General features: G+C 47.7%; 1 protein-coding gene across 4 annotated transcripts in view; it reads right to left on the bottom strand.

Moving 5' to 3' along the window:
* Nucleotides 1–15000, bottom strand: part of chchd6a (coiled-coil-helix-coiled-coil-helix domain containing 6a) — a 48093-nt gene that overhangs the window by 11253 nt on the left and 21840 nt on the right. For all 4 annotated transcript variants that reach the window (XM_080535278.1, XM_080535280.1, XM_080535279.1 and 1 more), the window contains 2 exons: nt 12827–12897; nt 454–589 (listed from right to left, as the gene is read on the bottom strand). In XM_080535278.1, the coding sequence (XP_080391404.1) occupies nt 454–589; nt 12827–12897 (207 nt within the window). The remainder of the gene's footprint in view (nt 1–453; nt 590–12826; nt 12898–15000) is intronic.

The raw sequence follows: 15000 nt of genomic DNA, 5'->3' as shown, positions 1-15000 counted from the left end.
GACTTTTCCTAGATATGTGCATTTTACCAACCAGTATCCTTGCATTTTCAAAATCACATCAGGATAAGCTAATATAACGCTATTTTGCAGTTTTTCTGTGTAGGAATCAGGCTAATTTACAAGCGGCCAACTAGTGGTCGTTGTGTGTAAATAGCAGCTTAGCATTGTAAAGAGGTGGCTCTTTTAGTAGGTAAAAAAGGCATGGCTGTTCTAGTGTTCAGAAAGGAAGAGCCACTACTTGTTCAGTAAACCACTGTTTAATAATAATAATGAGCAAAAAAAAGATACACATGTTTTGTGAATTCTTACCCTGCTGTACCGAAAACGTACCGAACCGTGACTTCAAAACCGCGGGACGTGCCGAACCGAAAAGTGTCTGTACCGTTACAACCCTAGTGTGTGTGTGTGTGTGTATGTGTGTGTGTGTGTGTGTGTGTGTGTAGACACACTCACCTTCTTGGCAGCATGGATACACTGCATGTACTCCTTGGCCAGGTCAGAGCAGTGGAGTGTCTGGTCCTTATTCTCTCTGTAGCAGGACACGATCTGAGACTGGAGACCCACACACACTGGCTCTGTGTTACGAGGTCTGGGTGGAGGGACGGAGGGGGGGGGACGGAGGGGGGGGGGGTGAGGGTGGGAGAGAGGGATGGAGGGAGAGAGGGACGGAAGGGGAGGTAGGGGGAGAGAGGGGGTGAGAGAGAGAGAGAGAGAGGGAGAGAGAGAGGGAGGGAGAGAGAGAGACAGAGAGAGGGAGAGAGGGAGGGAGAGAGAGAGAGGGAGAGAGACAGAGGGAGGGAGGGGGAAGGGGGAGAGAGAGGGAGGAAGGAGTGTTAAGGTTGCACAAGCATTCATCAAACAGGGATACACACACACTCCATTCTAAGAGTACGGTGGTAATCTGTAACATCGAAGCTCCTCTGAAAAAAAGGTGTTTTATGAAGTGTAGGGACAACACGATGCTGCCTCCCTCACATTAATACACACTGATAGGTCACATCTTTTCTCTAAAAAAACTCTCCCTTTCCCCCCTCTCTGTCTCCCTCCATCCCTCCCCCTCTCTCTCTCTCTCTCTCTCTCTCTCTCTCTCTCTCTCTCTCTCTCTCTCTCTCTCTCTCTCTCCCCCTCTCCCCCTCTCTCTGGAATAGAAGGATGAATGAATGCAGAGGGACAGGTTCAAGTGAATTACCGGCAGAGAGGACATTCATTAATACAGTTAGATGACAGGCGTAGCGTTGGCTAACACAACTGTGATAAATAACCTGGTACACACACACACACACACACACACACACATACACACACACACGCATGCATGCACACACCCACACAGATCCTACCCACATCCACATGCATACGCACACACACACACACACACACACACACACACACACACACACACACACATCTCCTACCTACACGCACATGCATACGCACACACGCACAGATAAACAACCTGATGTCATTAGAGGACAAGGTAGAAAACCCTGTCACCCTGGCAACCTCCAAGCAGTGATATGGTTCTGCAGAATACCTACTCCACATAGAACCAACACAGTGTGTGTGTGTGTGTGTGTGTGTGTGTGTGTGTGTGTGTGTGTGTGTGTGTGTAGGTGTGTCTGTGTGTATGAGTGCGTTTGAGAGAGAGTTATCATATTTAATCGTAATGACCTGGTATCTCCCATTATCTTCCACCAGGTATCATTATTCTAGCGTGACCCCTATTTGCCCTCCTGGATTTCTCTACATCCGCCGAAACCCCGTCACATCAATAAAACCCTCCGCCGCCCATTGCCTTTAATGGCATTAGGACCTACTTTACAGATGATGAGAACCAAATAAGAGCCCTCGGCTTTTGACTGGCTACTTTTAGGTTTTTCTATATTCACCGTTGTTGTAAACACAGAGATATGATGACCACCCGTTTAGTTTGGTTTAGTTTGTGACTGGTTAAACCAGCCAGCTAGCGGACCAATGAGGCTGCTTGTTGTCCTCGTTGTCAAACGTCAGAAATAGCACCCTCGACGTTAGAACTCCTTTACTAGTCATACAATCACGTAACTAAAGACATTAGCTGTGAAGAAACGGTATTATTTATAGATCGTATTGTTTAGTTGGATATTCATCATGACTGGGTTTGAGGCTGAAAAGTTCATCTGTCCCATTGTAACCATGGTAGTGTTTTGGACGGCGCATACTTTTTTATCCATCCCATAGTTGTTTGTGAGTTGTGAGGCAGATGAGTGTGTACGGAGGGGAACGTCATGCTGTCTGTCCTCAGACATGGCTGTCTACTGGTGACTACAGGACAACATAACAGATACAGTAACTACTACATGGAAACAAGACTGGAACAGTGTGTGTGTGTGTGTGTGTGTTTGCATGACAGAAGGATGTTGACTGATGTAAAGTACAGAACTCTTTCATCGACAGCCTACAGCTACAGTACGCACGCACGCACACACACACACACACACACACACACACACACACACACACACACACACACACACACACACACACACACACACACACACACACACACACTAAAAAGGGTGCAAATGGGAATACTTCTGTCCTAATTGAACAAACTGAGTGATCTGATCAAATGAAGCAGGATTCCCAGTACCATAGATTGAATTAGGCCGTGTAATATGAAATGAGATATGAACCATAATTGGTGTTTGCAGTTCCATCTCTTTGTGATGGATTTGGGAGACAGTTTCCCAAGCAGGTTGGCAGGATTCATGGAAGTTGATTGATTAAGCAAAGCCATTTACGTTAACCGCCTGTCCGCCCACACACACACACACACACACACACACACGCGCGCGCGCATGCAGCCGCACACCACATGCACACACACACACACACACACACACACACACACACACACACAGACACACACACACACACTCTCCAGCTACCTCTCTATGTTTGACACTGTGCTTAATTGAAATGCGAATTAAACCTTCAAGTCCATCTCTGATTCAGTGTTTGAGTCAACCCTGGCGTTTCAATTAAAACACATCCAAACACCCATTCACCCCCTTACACACACACATGCCTGGGACCCCTTCACAACACATCACACCACTGCTGAGAGAGAGGGAGAGAGAGAGAGAGAGAGAGAGAGAGAGAGAGGGAGAGAGAGAGAGAGACAAGAAGGTATTTACGTCCATGAATGTCCCATCAATGCCTGTTTAATACGATGAGAACTATAAGATCTGTCTGTTCTAACGTTCTACACAGACACATGCACACACACAACGCACACACACACACACACACACACAGAAATACACACACACACACACACACACTGTGGCATCCCCTGGCCCCGGTGGAGAAATAAAGACCTTCAGCACCACGGACAGCGTCCGCCACGTCATTCCAGGGAGATCATCCCTGCGCCCAGCTGCCCCGCGTTAGGCAACCAGGCGGGAGGCCGTGGGAAGAGCACCCCGGGCCAATTAACCTAAACCGGCGCACCTCGTGCCACAGAGTGGGAGACCCCAAGACGGGAGACAGCTGCCCTCCTTTACCCTCCAGACGAGGAAGAACCTCAGTGGTACCGTTTATCTTTTGGTTTTTTATTAAATACGCCCACAGTGGCTAAAATGTACCCCAGTCTGTGTGTCCTTCTCTGATTTGGGTGTATGCGTTCCCTCGGCCAACACACACACTGGTCGTCTATCAACAGATCTCCCCCGGTCCCTCCCGTCTCCGTTTAATCAGGTGGCGCTGGCTAGCAGGAGAAGAGAGGAGAAGACTACAGCTAATGTAGCGCCTCTCGTTGGCGCAGCTACGATAAGAACTCTCCTTTAATTTAAAATAAACTGCCTTCATCAGGGAAGCACCGGCCTCCTGATAGCGCCTGGCCAGGGTTTATTAAAGGAGCCTGAAGCAGAAAATTGGTTTGCCGCAGTCAAAAAGGCTGAGCCCCAACTGAAGCAAATTAAAGGTGAGGTCTTAAATAAGAAATATGAACTGAGCAGCTTAGGCCTTCCGAGAGCTGGGGAGAGGAGGAGAGGAGAGGAGAGGAGAAGAGGGGAGGGGAGGAGAAGAGGGGAGAAGAGAGGAAAAGAGAGGAGAGGAGAACAGAGGAGCTGCTTTATGTGAGCAAGCAGTCACTTCTGACTTCCAACCTGTGAGCAAATGTAACACAGCGCCGCGAGAACAGGCCGTAATCACCGGCGATGCCTATTATTCCTAATCTCATCACGCGAGCGACGGGATTCACCAGAACAAGGTGGAAGAGGGTTTCCAGGAGAGTCAGCTAAGCTGAGAGAAGAAGAGCAGAAATGAAAGGCCGACCAGGAAATGTAAAGTCAAAAAACGAAAGGAAAACAACCACTAAAAGCTAGTGTCATTAGCCAGCCTGCATGCACACGTTTTAAGGATAAGTAAGTAAGTAAGTAACATTTATTTATATAGCACAAATTTACAACGACAAACAGCCGCCCAAGGTGCTTAACAGATAAAAAGAGAAAACACTGGTAAAAGAGGAAAAACAAGCTAAAATACAGATTAAAAAAAAACAGATAAAATAGATAAAATACACTAAAAACAAGGTGCAATACAAATAAAAGTGATGAGATGCTAGTTTTTTAACAGGGTGACATGATTGTAATCCTTGCGAACACACGTAGAGAGACGGTGTGTTCTACACTAGCAAGGTGTGAAACTAGGGGTGAAAGGTCATACTAGGGCTGAGAGTCTATACAGTTCAGGGGTCGCTTCAGGAAAGTAGTAGCACACGTATTGCTGTGCGGCTGTGGGCTACACACACCCACACACCTACACACCTACACACCTACACACCTACACAACTACACACACACACACACACACACACACACACACACACACACACACACAGCTACCAGATAAGTCCGTCAGCCATGCCCAGCAGATGACTGCAGGAGGGAGATAAGTGGGTGCATCCCACCACCGGCGGTACAGTGAGTATGGGGACGCTGTCAGAGGGGCTCGTCTGACATGTTCTGGGGTTGGAGGGGCTGGAATTAACTAGATTACAAACCAGCGCTTCTCTGACCCGGGCTTTGCTCACTCGCTCGCTCGACTCGGCAGGCAGAGGAGAGGTGTGTGTGTGTGTGTGTGTGTGTGTGTGTGTGTGTGTGTGAGTGTGTTAGCCCCTGTCTTATCTCCTGACGTTCCTTCAAGGGCCTGGGCTCTGACAGCTTTTCAATTGACTGAGCGCGGGCCTCTTCTCTCCTCTTTTCTCCTCTCCTCTCCTCTCCTCTCTCTCTCTCTCCTCTCTTCCAGCCACCCAATCTCACCTGCAGGGCTGTGGGGGGCTGTGTGTGTGTGTGTGTGTGTGTGGGGGGGGGGTCCACTTAGACCTGTCAGCGCCGGAGGGGCCCAAGGCTGGAGGACTGAGAGCTTAGCTCAAACACGGACGGATCTGACACCCTGACAATTACTACAGCAGCCCCGACCATGCTTGTTAAAACCCTGGGTTAGAGGAGGGCTGTCTGTCTGTCTGTCTGTCTGTCCATCCATATGTCTGTCTTTATGTCTGTCTGTAGGGCTGGCTGTCTGTAGGTCTGTATGTCTGTCTGCCTGTCTGTCTGTCTGTTTGTAGGGCTCTCTGTCTGTCTGTCTGTCCGTCCGTCCGCCCGCCTGTCTGTCCACCTGTCTTTCTGTTGGGCTGTCTGTCTGTCTGTCTGTCTGTCTGCAGGCCTGTCCGTCCGTCCGTCCGCCTGCCTGTCTGTCCACCTGTCTTTCTGTTGGGCTGTCTGTCTGTCTGTCTACTCCCACTGTACAGTTTCTCTACTGTTATAAAGCGCGCACACACACACACACACACACACACACACACACACACACACACACACAGGCAGGTGTTAGCTGGGATGGGGTGGGACAGTGGAAGCTGTATTACAGGAATGTCCAGGCAGACAGTCTCCTACACCGTTGCCTCATGGGTAAAAGGATGAGGACAAGGGAGGCTGGTGGAGGTAGAAATCGGAGGACAGCCTCATTGTAATGCATGGTACAGGAATGAGGAATGGTATCATCGGCCCTCTGATGTCTACCTCCGCCAGCATCCCCTGGACCAGAAGGACAACCCTCTCTTCTCTCACGTCTCTCTCTCTCTCTCTCTTCAGTCACAGTTCCAGGGGTGAGTAATAGACGCCAGAGCAGGGTAAGTAATACTATAGATGTCAGAGCAGCAATCCTCATGACCTCTACTAAGTGGTCATCGTTTATGCGTGACAGACTCAATTACAGTTTCTGTACGGCCGCTGTGAGCACGAGACAGCCCTGTTATGGACGACCACCAGAAGAGAGCTCTGCAGCGGTGTCCTCGTGAGTGTTCTATTTCATTTCTTGCGTCTTTGTTGTTGTTTTTCCTCTCCTGTGTGTTTAAAGTTTCAGCCTCGGGGGCGTTGGTGGAGTAACAGTGTCACGTAAGGTACGGAACATACTTGTGTGTTTCTCCAAGAAACTGATCCTCTGAGGCTCAGTTGGTAGAGCATGGTGCTAACAACGCTTAGGTTGTGGGTTCGATTCCCGCTGGGAGGATATATACTGAAAAATGTATGCTCACTGCTCACTGCAATGGATAGACCGCTTTGGATAGAAGCGTCAGCTAAATGGCATGTATTGAGAAACAGAGTTACATAGCTGTGTGTTTCTCCAAGGACGTCTGACATTTCTTTCACTTTCAGCAGAGTTTCTATCACTGCGCTAGACTAAAGCAAAAGATCACTGAGCTAGATTTGAGCAAAGGATCACTGAACTAGACTAAAGCAAAGGCTCATTGGGATAGACTAGAGCAAAGGATCACTAAGATAGACTAGCAAAGGATCATTGAGCTAGACTAGAGCAAAGGACCATCAATCAATCAAATGTATGTGTATAGCACTTTTTACGTAGACAAATGTTACAAAGTGCTTCACAACACAAACAATACTAAAAAAGTGCGCAGAGCAAAGAAAAACTCCCTGGAAGGAAGACACCTTGAGAGGAACCAGACTACAGGGGGACCCATCATCCTCTGATCAGGTGCTAATGTTTACTGCTATACTAGAGCAAAGGATCACTGAGCTAGACTAGAGCAATGGATACGTTACACTAGACGCAATGGATAACTGTGTGTTACACTAGACTAGAGCAATGGATAAAAGTGTTAGACTAGGTCAGTGGATAAGTGTGTTAGACTAGAGCAAATGATCACTGAGCTACAACTGGTTGGCTGGCTGGTCCAGTGTTCTGTCCAACCCTGAGATCAGAGAGAGAGAGAGAGAGAGAGAGAGAGAGACAGACAGTATGCCCTCCCTGGGCTACGGTCAGTGTCTGTGTGTGTGTGTGTGTGTGTGTGTGTGTGTGTGTGTGTGTGTGTGTGTGTGTGTGTGTGTGTGTGTGTGTGTGTGTGTGTGTGTGTCTGAGCGTGTGTAGATGCTAATAAGGGGTTTGTCTCTTAGAGGGCATAACACTGTCAGCTACAACAAACATCAAACAGAAGACAGCTGACTGGACACAGCTAATTGACTTCCATAGGTAGCTGGATACAGCTAATTGGCTACTGTAGGTAGCTGGATACAGCTAATTGGCTATTGAAGGTAGCTGGACACAGCTAATTGGCTACTGTGCTTCTGACCAGTACTACTTCCTTTCTTCCCTCCTTCATTGTCTTCTTCCCTGTCTCTACCCATTGCAATGTTCTAACAGTTAGGAGTGAGCAGCAAAAGTGTTTTCATAAGGGAAAAATAAATGACAGTGGGAAAGGGGGAGAAAGAGAGAGTGAGAGAGAGAGAGAGAGAGAGAAGTAGGTATTTACATCTGTGAATGGCCCATCAACGCCTGTTTAAGATGATGAAAGCTATCAGATCTTTCTGTTCTACCCTTCTACACGCACGCACGCGTGCACTAGAGAGTTACGGTGGTTGAAGTGAGCGACAGAGAGATGGAGGGAGAGAGAGAAAGACAGAAATGAAGAGAGAGGGGTAGTAGAGAGGGGGAGGCCTAAAGCAGTACAAGTGAGAAAGAGAGAGAGAGAAAGAGAGATAGAGAGAGAGAACGAGAGAGAGACAGAGAGAGAGAGAGAGAGAGAAAGAGAGAGACAGAGAGAGAGAAAGAGAGAGAGAGCGAGAGAGAGAAAGAGAGAGACAGAGAGAAAGAGAGAGCGAGAGAGAGAGAGAGAGCAAGAGAGAGAGAAAGAGAGATAAGGGTTTAGCTCCGTCATGCTCCAGCAGCCGGTGGTCTCAGGGGACTGCAGCCAGGCTGGGCTAATACAGCGTGTTCCAGGGGAGGCTGGTGGAGGTAGAAATCGGAGGCCCGGGCTCATTCTAACGCATGGGACAGAATAAGGAACAGTATTGAACACACAAGTCCCGTCGTTCCGTTTGACACCGCTCGTCATTTCGTTCCGTGCATTCCAATGAGCCGGGCCTCCTCCTCCTCCTCCTCCTCCTACCTCCACCCAGCCTGTGCACACATGCATGACAGGCACAGCAGGACGAGGGCGGCTGCCAAACCTCTCACAGCCAGGGATTAAACCTGGATTAAAACATCACACAAGCCTGTAGGGGGGAGGGAGGGAGGGAGGGAGAGAAGGAGGGAGGGAGGGACAGGTAGCGCGGTGTACTCGCCACTGTCACAGTCACAGCCTGTTTTAAGCTCTGCTGCAGCTCAGCTCAGGGAATGTACAACTAATACAAATTCTCCCCGGCCGAAAGACTTACAGCCAGCCCTCACCTGGCTTACACTACACACTTGCAACTGACAGTGTTTGGATTCTTAGCTCACCTCCAACTGGGAGGCCAACAGGGCCAGAAGAGGCATGGGACGGTTCTAATTGATGGGGTTCTAAAGCTAAATGTCTAAATGCTAATGTTCTAGAATATGAACCACATCAATGGAAGGCTATCTAAGCCTGATATGTCACCATACGCAGCAGGGCAGCAAACACACACACACACACACACACGCACGCACGCACGCACGCACACACACACACACACACACACACACACACTGTGGCATCCCCTGGCCCCGGTGGAGAAGTAAAGACCTTCAGCACCACGGACAGCGTCCGCCACGTCATTCCAGGGAGATCATCCCTGCGCCCAGCTGCCCCGCGTTAGGCAACCAGGCGGGAGGCCGTGGGAAGAGCACCCCGGGCCAATTAAGCTAAGCCGGCGCACCTGTGCCTAGCGGAGGAGGCACAGAAAAGGAGCCGGGAGACAGAGTGGGAGACCCCAAAACGGGAGACAGCTGCCCACGAGCCCAGAGGACCAATACCTGAGCCTCTCTCTCCTTTACCCTCCAGACGAGGAAGAACCTCAGTGGTACCGTTTATCTTTTGGTTTTATTAAATACGCCCACAGTGGCTAAAATGTACCCCAGTCACACACACACACACACACACACACACACACACACACACACACACAGGAAAGTAGCACGCCTAGGTACACAAACAGCATTTCAGACACAGCACAAAGACCCTCAAACACAGGCTCACAGCACACAGAGAGAGCCTCAAACACAGGCTCACAGCCAGCAGAGAGAGCCTCAAACACAGGCTCACAGCACACAGAGAGGGCCTCAGATAGAGCCAGGGAGAGGAGCAGTCCCTAACCAGCTGCCATGCTCTCTCTCGACTATCACATACAGGAGGGGGGGAGAGCTCTCTGGCGCCCCCTATCGACATGGGGATTAACACACTGATAGGGCTTTCACACCGGCAAAGAACCGTGCCGGTTCGCGTTCGCGTTCGGAAACCTCTGAACCTTGGTGCTGTCTGGCGAACGAGCCCGCGTTCATACCAGTGTAACCTGAACCATCCGCGTCATCAACGCTGGGTGATGAAGGGGCGGGATAAACAAAACAATTCACAACTAGATGGCAGCTACTTCACTGGAAAAGAGGATAATATCTTCCACTACTACAGTATCTGAAATAAACACAATTTTCTGTGAAACAAAACAAAAGACACTTTCTATATGCGTTCTTTTACTAATCAGCTGCTCCATTACTGGAATAGAAATGGCTTACGAAATTCGCGTTCGCGCATGTCCGCGCGCGTGTGCGTGTGTGTGTTTGCTGAGCATGTGAGGAAGATAGAGAGAATAATGACACTTTTGATATTGTTTTTGATCACTAATGATTAGATTTAGATTAGATTACATGTTGTCTACTTCCTCCTTGCTGGTCTCTGCAGCCTAGAATAGGACACACCCACTGACGACGTGACTGTTCTACGTTTTGGTTCGCGCTTGAGAACCACTATTTTTTGGTGCCCGCTGCGAACCAACTTTTCAGGTTCCGAACCAATTGAACTTTTCAGGTTCCGAACCAACTTTTCAGGTTCTTTGCCGGTGTGAAAGCCCTATGATTGGACTGCTGCTGCTGCTGCTAAAGCGTTCCAATTCTAGAATGTTGTCATTGTTCTACACTGAAAATTCAACAGCGTGACGATCGTTTGCATTTATCTTATTTACTCATGTCGAAATGCAAAAGAACAGCAAACACTAAAACACTGAATTCACTGAGAAACATAATAAGGCTTTCACTTTTGCTTTTAACAACAATGTCATTGGTGATCAAAGGCATTGGCTTTTAGCATTACTAAATGTCAGTTTCATTTGCACTGAAATGTTTACATAGTGGCAGAGCCAAGTGGACAAGGTGGTGCAGCGACCCTGTTCCATTCTTTGGGGAGAACTATGTTATTGTAGAACTAAATAGCTGAATGATATATCAAACGTCTGGAAGGACAAAGTCAATGAGAAGTGTAAAAGTAGAGGTTTAAACCCTTGATTATGGTACTTGAATATGGTACCTTGAATATGAATACTTGAATACTTGAATATGGTACCTTGAATATGGTACCAGCTGCTGCATGCTAACTCACCACACTCATATCAACACTGCAAACAGCTGTAGTTAAACAGACTGGTGCAGAACTGTACTTCAATTGACCTATTGCTAACAACTGTACTTAGCCTAGCTGCTAACAACTGTACTTAGCCTAGCTGCTAATAACTGTACTTAAAGTGACTAGCTGCTACAACTGTACTTCAACTAGCTGCTAATAACTGTAGTTAAAGTGACTAGCTGCTGATAATAATAATAATAACTTTATTTGTATAGCGCTTTTCCTGCAAACGTTGCAGCTCAAAGTGCTTTAATCAGTATATAATCTTAATTTAATTATTTTGTCATTTAAATGCAATATTAAAAGGATGGGTTTTTATAATCTTAATTTAATTATTTAGTCATTTAAAGGCAATATTAAAAAGATGGGTTTTTAGTCTTGACTTGAACATTATTTGCTGAGGTTGCATCCCTAATGTAAACTGGCAGTGCATTCCACAATTTGGGTGCATAAAATGATGACTGTACTTAAAGTGACTAGCTGCTAATAACTGTACTTAAAGTGACTAGCTGCTAATAACTGTACTTAAGTGACTAGCTGCTAGTAGCTCTCCTGTAACATCCAAATCAACAAAGCAGGGAGCAGGACATGTACTAATCACTGGGGTATCTATGACTGAGAGGAAACCAACTCAGTGAAAGAGACACGTTAGTGGTAAATACGTGGGATATTAGCAGACATTATAGATGGTAAACATATGGGATATTAGCAGACATTATAGATGGTAAACATATGGGATATTAGCAGACATTATAGATGGTAAACATATGGGATATTAGCAGACATTACCTGGTGTCTAAACGGTCTGTGTGATAGGAGATAATAATTCGATGGAGACTGAATGAACATGTGTCTATCTCTTCTGCATAACAAGAGGTCAATTCTGCTCTCCTAATTAACATTCCTCAGGAAAACGAGGAATTAAGGGAGAAATTTAGTGTTAAACACTGTTTAATCAAGGTGGTTAATTATACATTAATTAGATTAGCTACAGGACTTTGCTCAAGGGAATGTTTGCGTTTTAACCGGTCGGAATAATAAATGGAAAAGAAAAGATGGCTATGATTGCTTGTGCATGAATGTACCATTCAGGTAGAAAGAAATTAAATCGGACACTTTAGGGGAAAAGTGTGTATGTGTGTGCGCGTACCTGCATGTGTATGTGCCTCTGCGTGCGAGTGAGCGTGCATGCATGTGTGTGTGTGTTTGTGTGCAAGTGTGTGTAAGTGTGTATGTGTGTGCATGTGTGTGCATGTGCGTGCATGTGTGTCGTGTGTGTGCGTGCGTGCATGCATGTGTGTGTGTGTGTGTGTGTGTGTGTGTGTGTGTCAGATACCCATGGGTTCAAGGAAACATGATAAAAGCAGACAGCAGTGTTTCATTACCAGGAGAGAATGCAGAATGTTCCTTATCTTGGGTGTTGCTGAACTGAGTCTGAAGGAGGCAGCCCATCACCATGGCAACCTGAGCTCAGCCCCAGTAGTCTCCTGGGTAGACCTGTGTGTGTGTGTGTGCCTGTGTGTGTACGTGTTGTTCCTCTAATATCCTGACAACATCGTCAATTACTGTGAAGTATACGGAGGGATAACCCCCCTGTGAGCTACCAGACAAGACTGCACACCTGTGGCGTCATTATACAGCTGAACAGAGAAGAATTTACCTTTATGGTATCTACTGTGTTTCAGGGTGTATACAGTAGTGACCTGCAGTGTGTTTGTGTGTGTGTGTGTGTGTGTGTGTATGTGTGTGTGTGTGTGTGTGTGTGTGTGTGTGTGTGTGTGTGTGTGTGTGTGTGCCAAGTGAGAACCGGTGTAGACAGGTGAGAACCGGTGTAGACAGGTGAGAGCAGGTGTAGACAGATTTAGACAGGTGTCGACAGGTGAGAAATGGTGTACCCCTCTAACCTCTACATACCTGACGTTGGCTTCAGACCTGGTGGCGTAATCATGGAACTGTTTGTTCGTTTGGTTGTACCGTTCCAGATTCTGAAAACACAAACACAACAAACGCAATGTCAACATTTAATTCATATACACTTGACAGTCGACTGTGTTGTGTACCTCAATACAGTTGATGAATTAATTATTAATTAATCTGACGCAAGAAGAAACAACAAGTTAGTTTTAGGACACAGTTGTAGTGCACCAGACGATATTGATGTGACATCGAGTGGGTAAGGGAAGAGATCTCTCTCTCTCTCTCTCCCCCACTCTCTCTCCCTACCTCCCCCTCTCTCTCCCCCCTCCCCCTCTTTTTGTCTCTGAAGGCCCCATTAAGAGCTGCTTCTTAAATGTTAATGGTTTTAATGAGGCTGCTGTGCCCAGGCTCTCATAACTACCACACACACACACACACACACACACACACACACACACACACCCACAGCTGGGACTGTTATTGTTGTCTGAGCAGCCGTCCAGGAGATAGAAATGTTTTTCGTAATGAAGTACAGGTTAACTAAAGAGCAGAAACACAACTGTGCTGTTTTGGAGTTTATAATTATGTTTTGTGGTCTGTAATTATGCATAGAGCCTTTCTGACTCTGTGTGTGTGTGTGTGTGTGTGTGTGTGTGTGTGTGTGTGTGTGTGTGTGTGCGTGTAATCATGTGGTTGAGTGTGTGTGTGTGTGTGTGTGTGTGTGTGTGTGTGTGTGTGTGTGTGTGTGTGTGTGTGCGTGTCTGTAAGAGGTGGTCCTAAGCTGGGCGGTGGCAACCTAGTGGTTAGAGAGGCCAGCTAGCAATCGGAACATCGCTGGTTCGGTCGCCGCCTCAGGAGGGAGCTGCATGTGCCCTTGAGCAAGGTAGAAGAATGTACGATTGCCGACACACTGACCCAGAAACAGGATCTCTTTATTCATTCACACAGCCTCTCCTGTCTTATCTCCATACAGAGCACACGCCCACGCCCACGCACACACACACACACACACACACACACACACACACACACACACACACACACACACACACATACATACACTGGGGAATAGACCTAATACCCTAAAACAGAACTAATCCCCTAAAACTGGGGTTGTTCCTCCCCGTTGCCACACGGCTTATGGCCTCTCGTCAGATATTTAAGCACACACACCACACGCACACGCACACGCACACGCACACGCACACACACACACACACACACACACACACACACACACACACACACACACACACACAAACCTAAAGACCTGGATTAAATGCAAAGCCTTGATAAAATGCCTTCAGGGTTGTGTTGTGAGCTCCGCTGTGGCTCAGACTACTACTATCTTGTGTCTGTATGGCACTGAAACAACAACACAACACACACACACACACACACACACACGCACGCACGCACACACACACACACACACACACACACACACACACACACACACACACAGGGTCAAGAGGCAGCGACCCAGTGAGGAGCAGATTGTTAGATTGAGATGAGGAGAAGGAGAAGACGTCCTCATTGGCCTGAATACATTAGCATTGAAGAGACGCCCGTTGCTGTGGCGATGCCACCGCATTAACCGGATTTGCCCGCACTAATCTCACAGCTGGCACCTGGTACCTCACCGCCTTACACACTCCTCTCACTGACTGAGAGAGAGGACACACACACACACACACTCCTGTCACTGACTGAGAGAGAGGACACACACACACACACACACACACACTCCTGTCACTGACTGAGAGAGAGGACACGCACACACACACACACACACACACACACTGCCTCCCCCTCCTTTCAACCCTCCACCAGAGGTGCTGTCTCCTGCCTCCCCCTCCACCATTAGTTCAGTGATCCTAACCCCAGGGCTTCTTTGATGCAGCGTAAAAGGCCCAAGCATGCTTTCAGCCCACCCTCACTCCCAGTTTAGCACTTGTTTCGTTGGGGTGGGGGTTAGGGTTAGGGGGTTGGGGGTTAGGGTTAGGGAGGTGGGGGGGTTAGGGTAAGGGGTTAGATTTAGCGGGGTGGGGGGTTAGGGGGGTCCTTCGGTGAAGTATTCAACAACAGTGAGAGGAGAGGTCGTATTAACCTCAACCTGTCTCTGGTGTTGAAGATGGATTCCCTGTCTCTCTGTGTCTCTGTGTCTCTGT

Source organism: Nansenia antarctica, assembly GCF_963989245.1.
Source record: "Nansenia antarctica genome assembly, chromosome: 6".
Lineage (NCBI taxonomy): Eukaryota > Metazoa > Chordata > Actinopteri > Argentiniformes > Microstomatidae > Nansenia > Nansenia antarctica.
The sequence above is the reverse complement of the archived record's forward strand: the minus strand, read 5'-3'. Positions and strand labels throughout refer to the sequence as shown.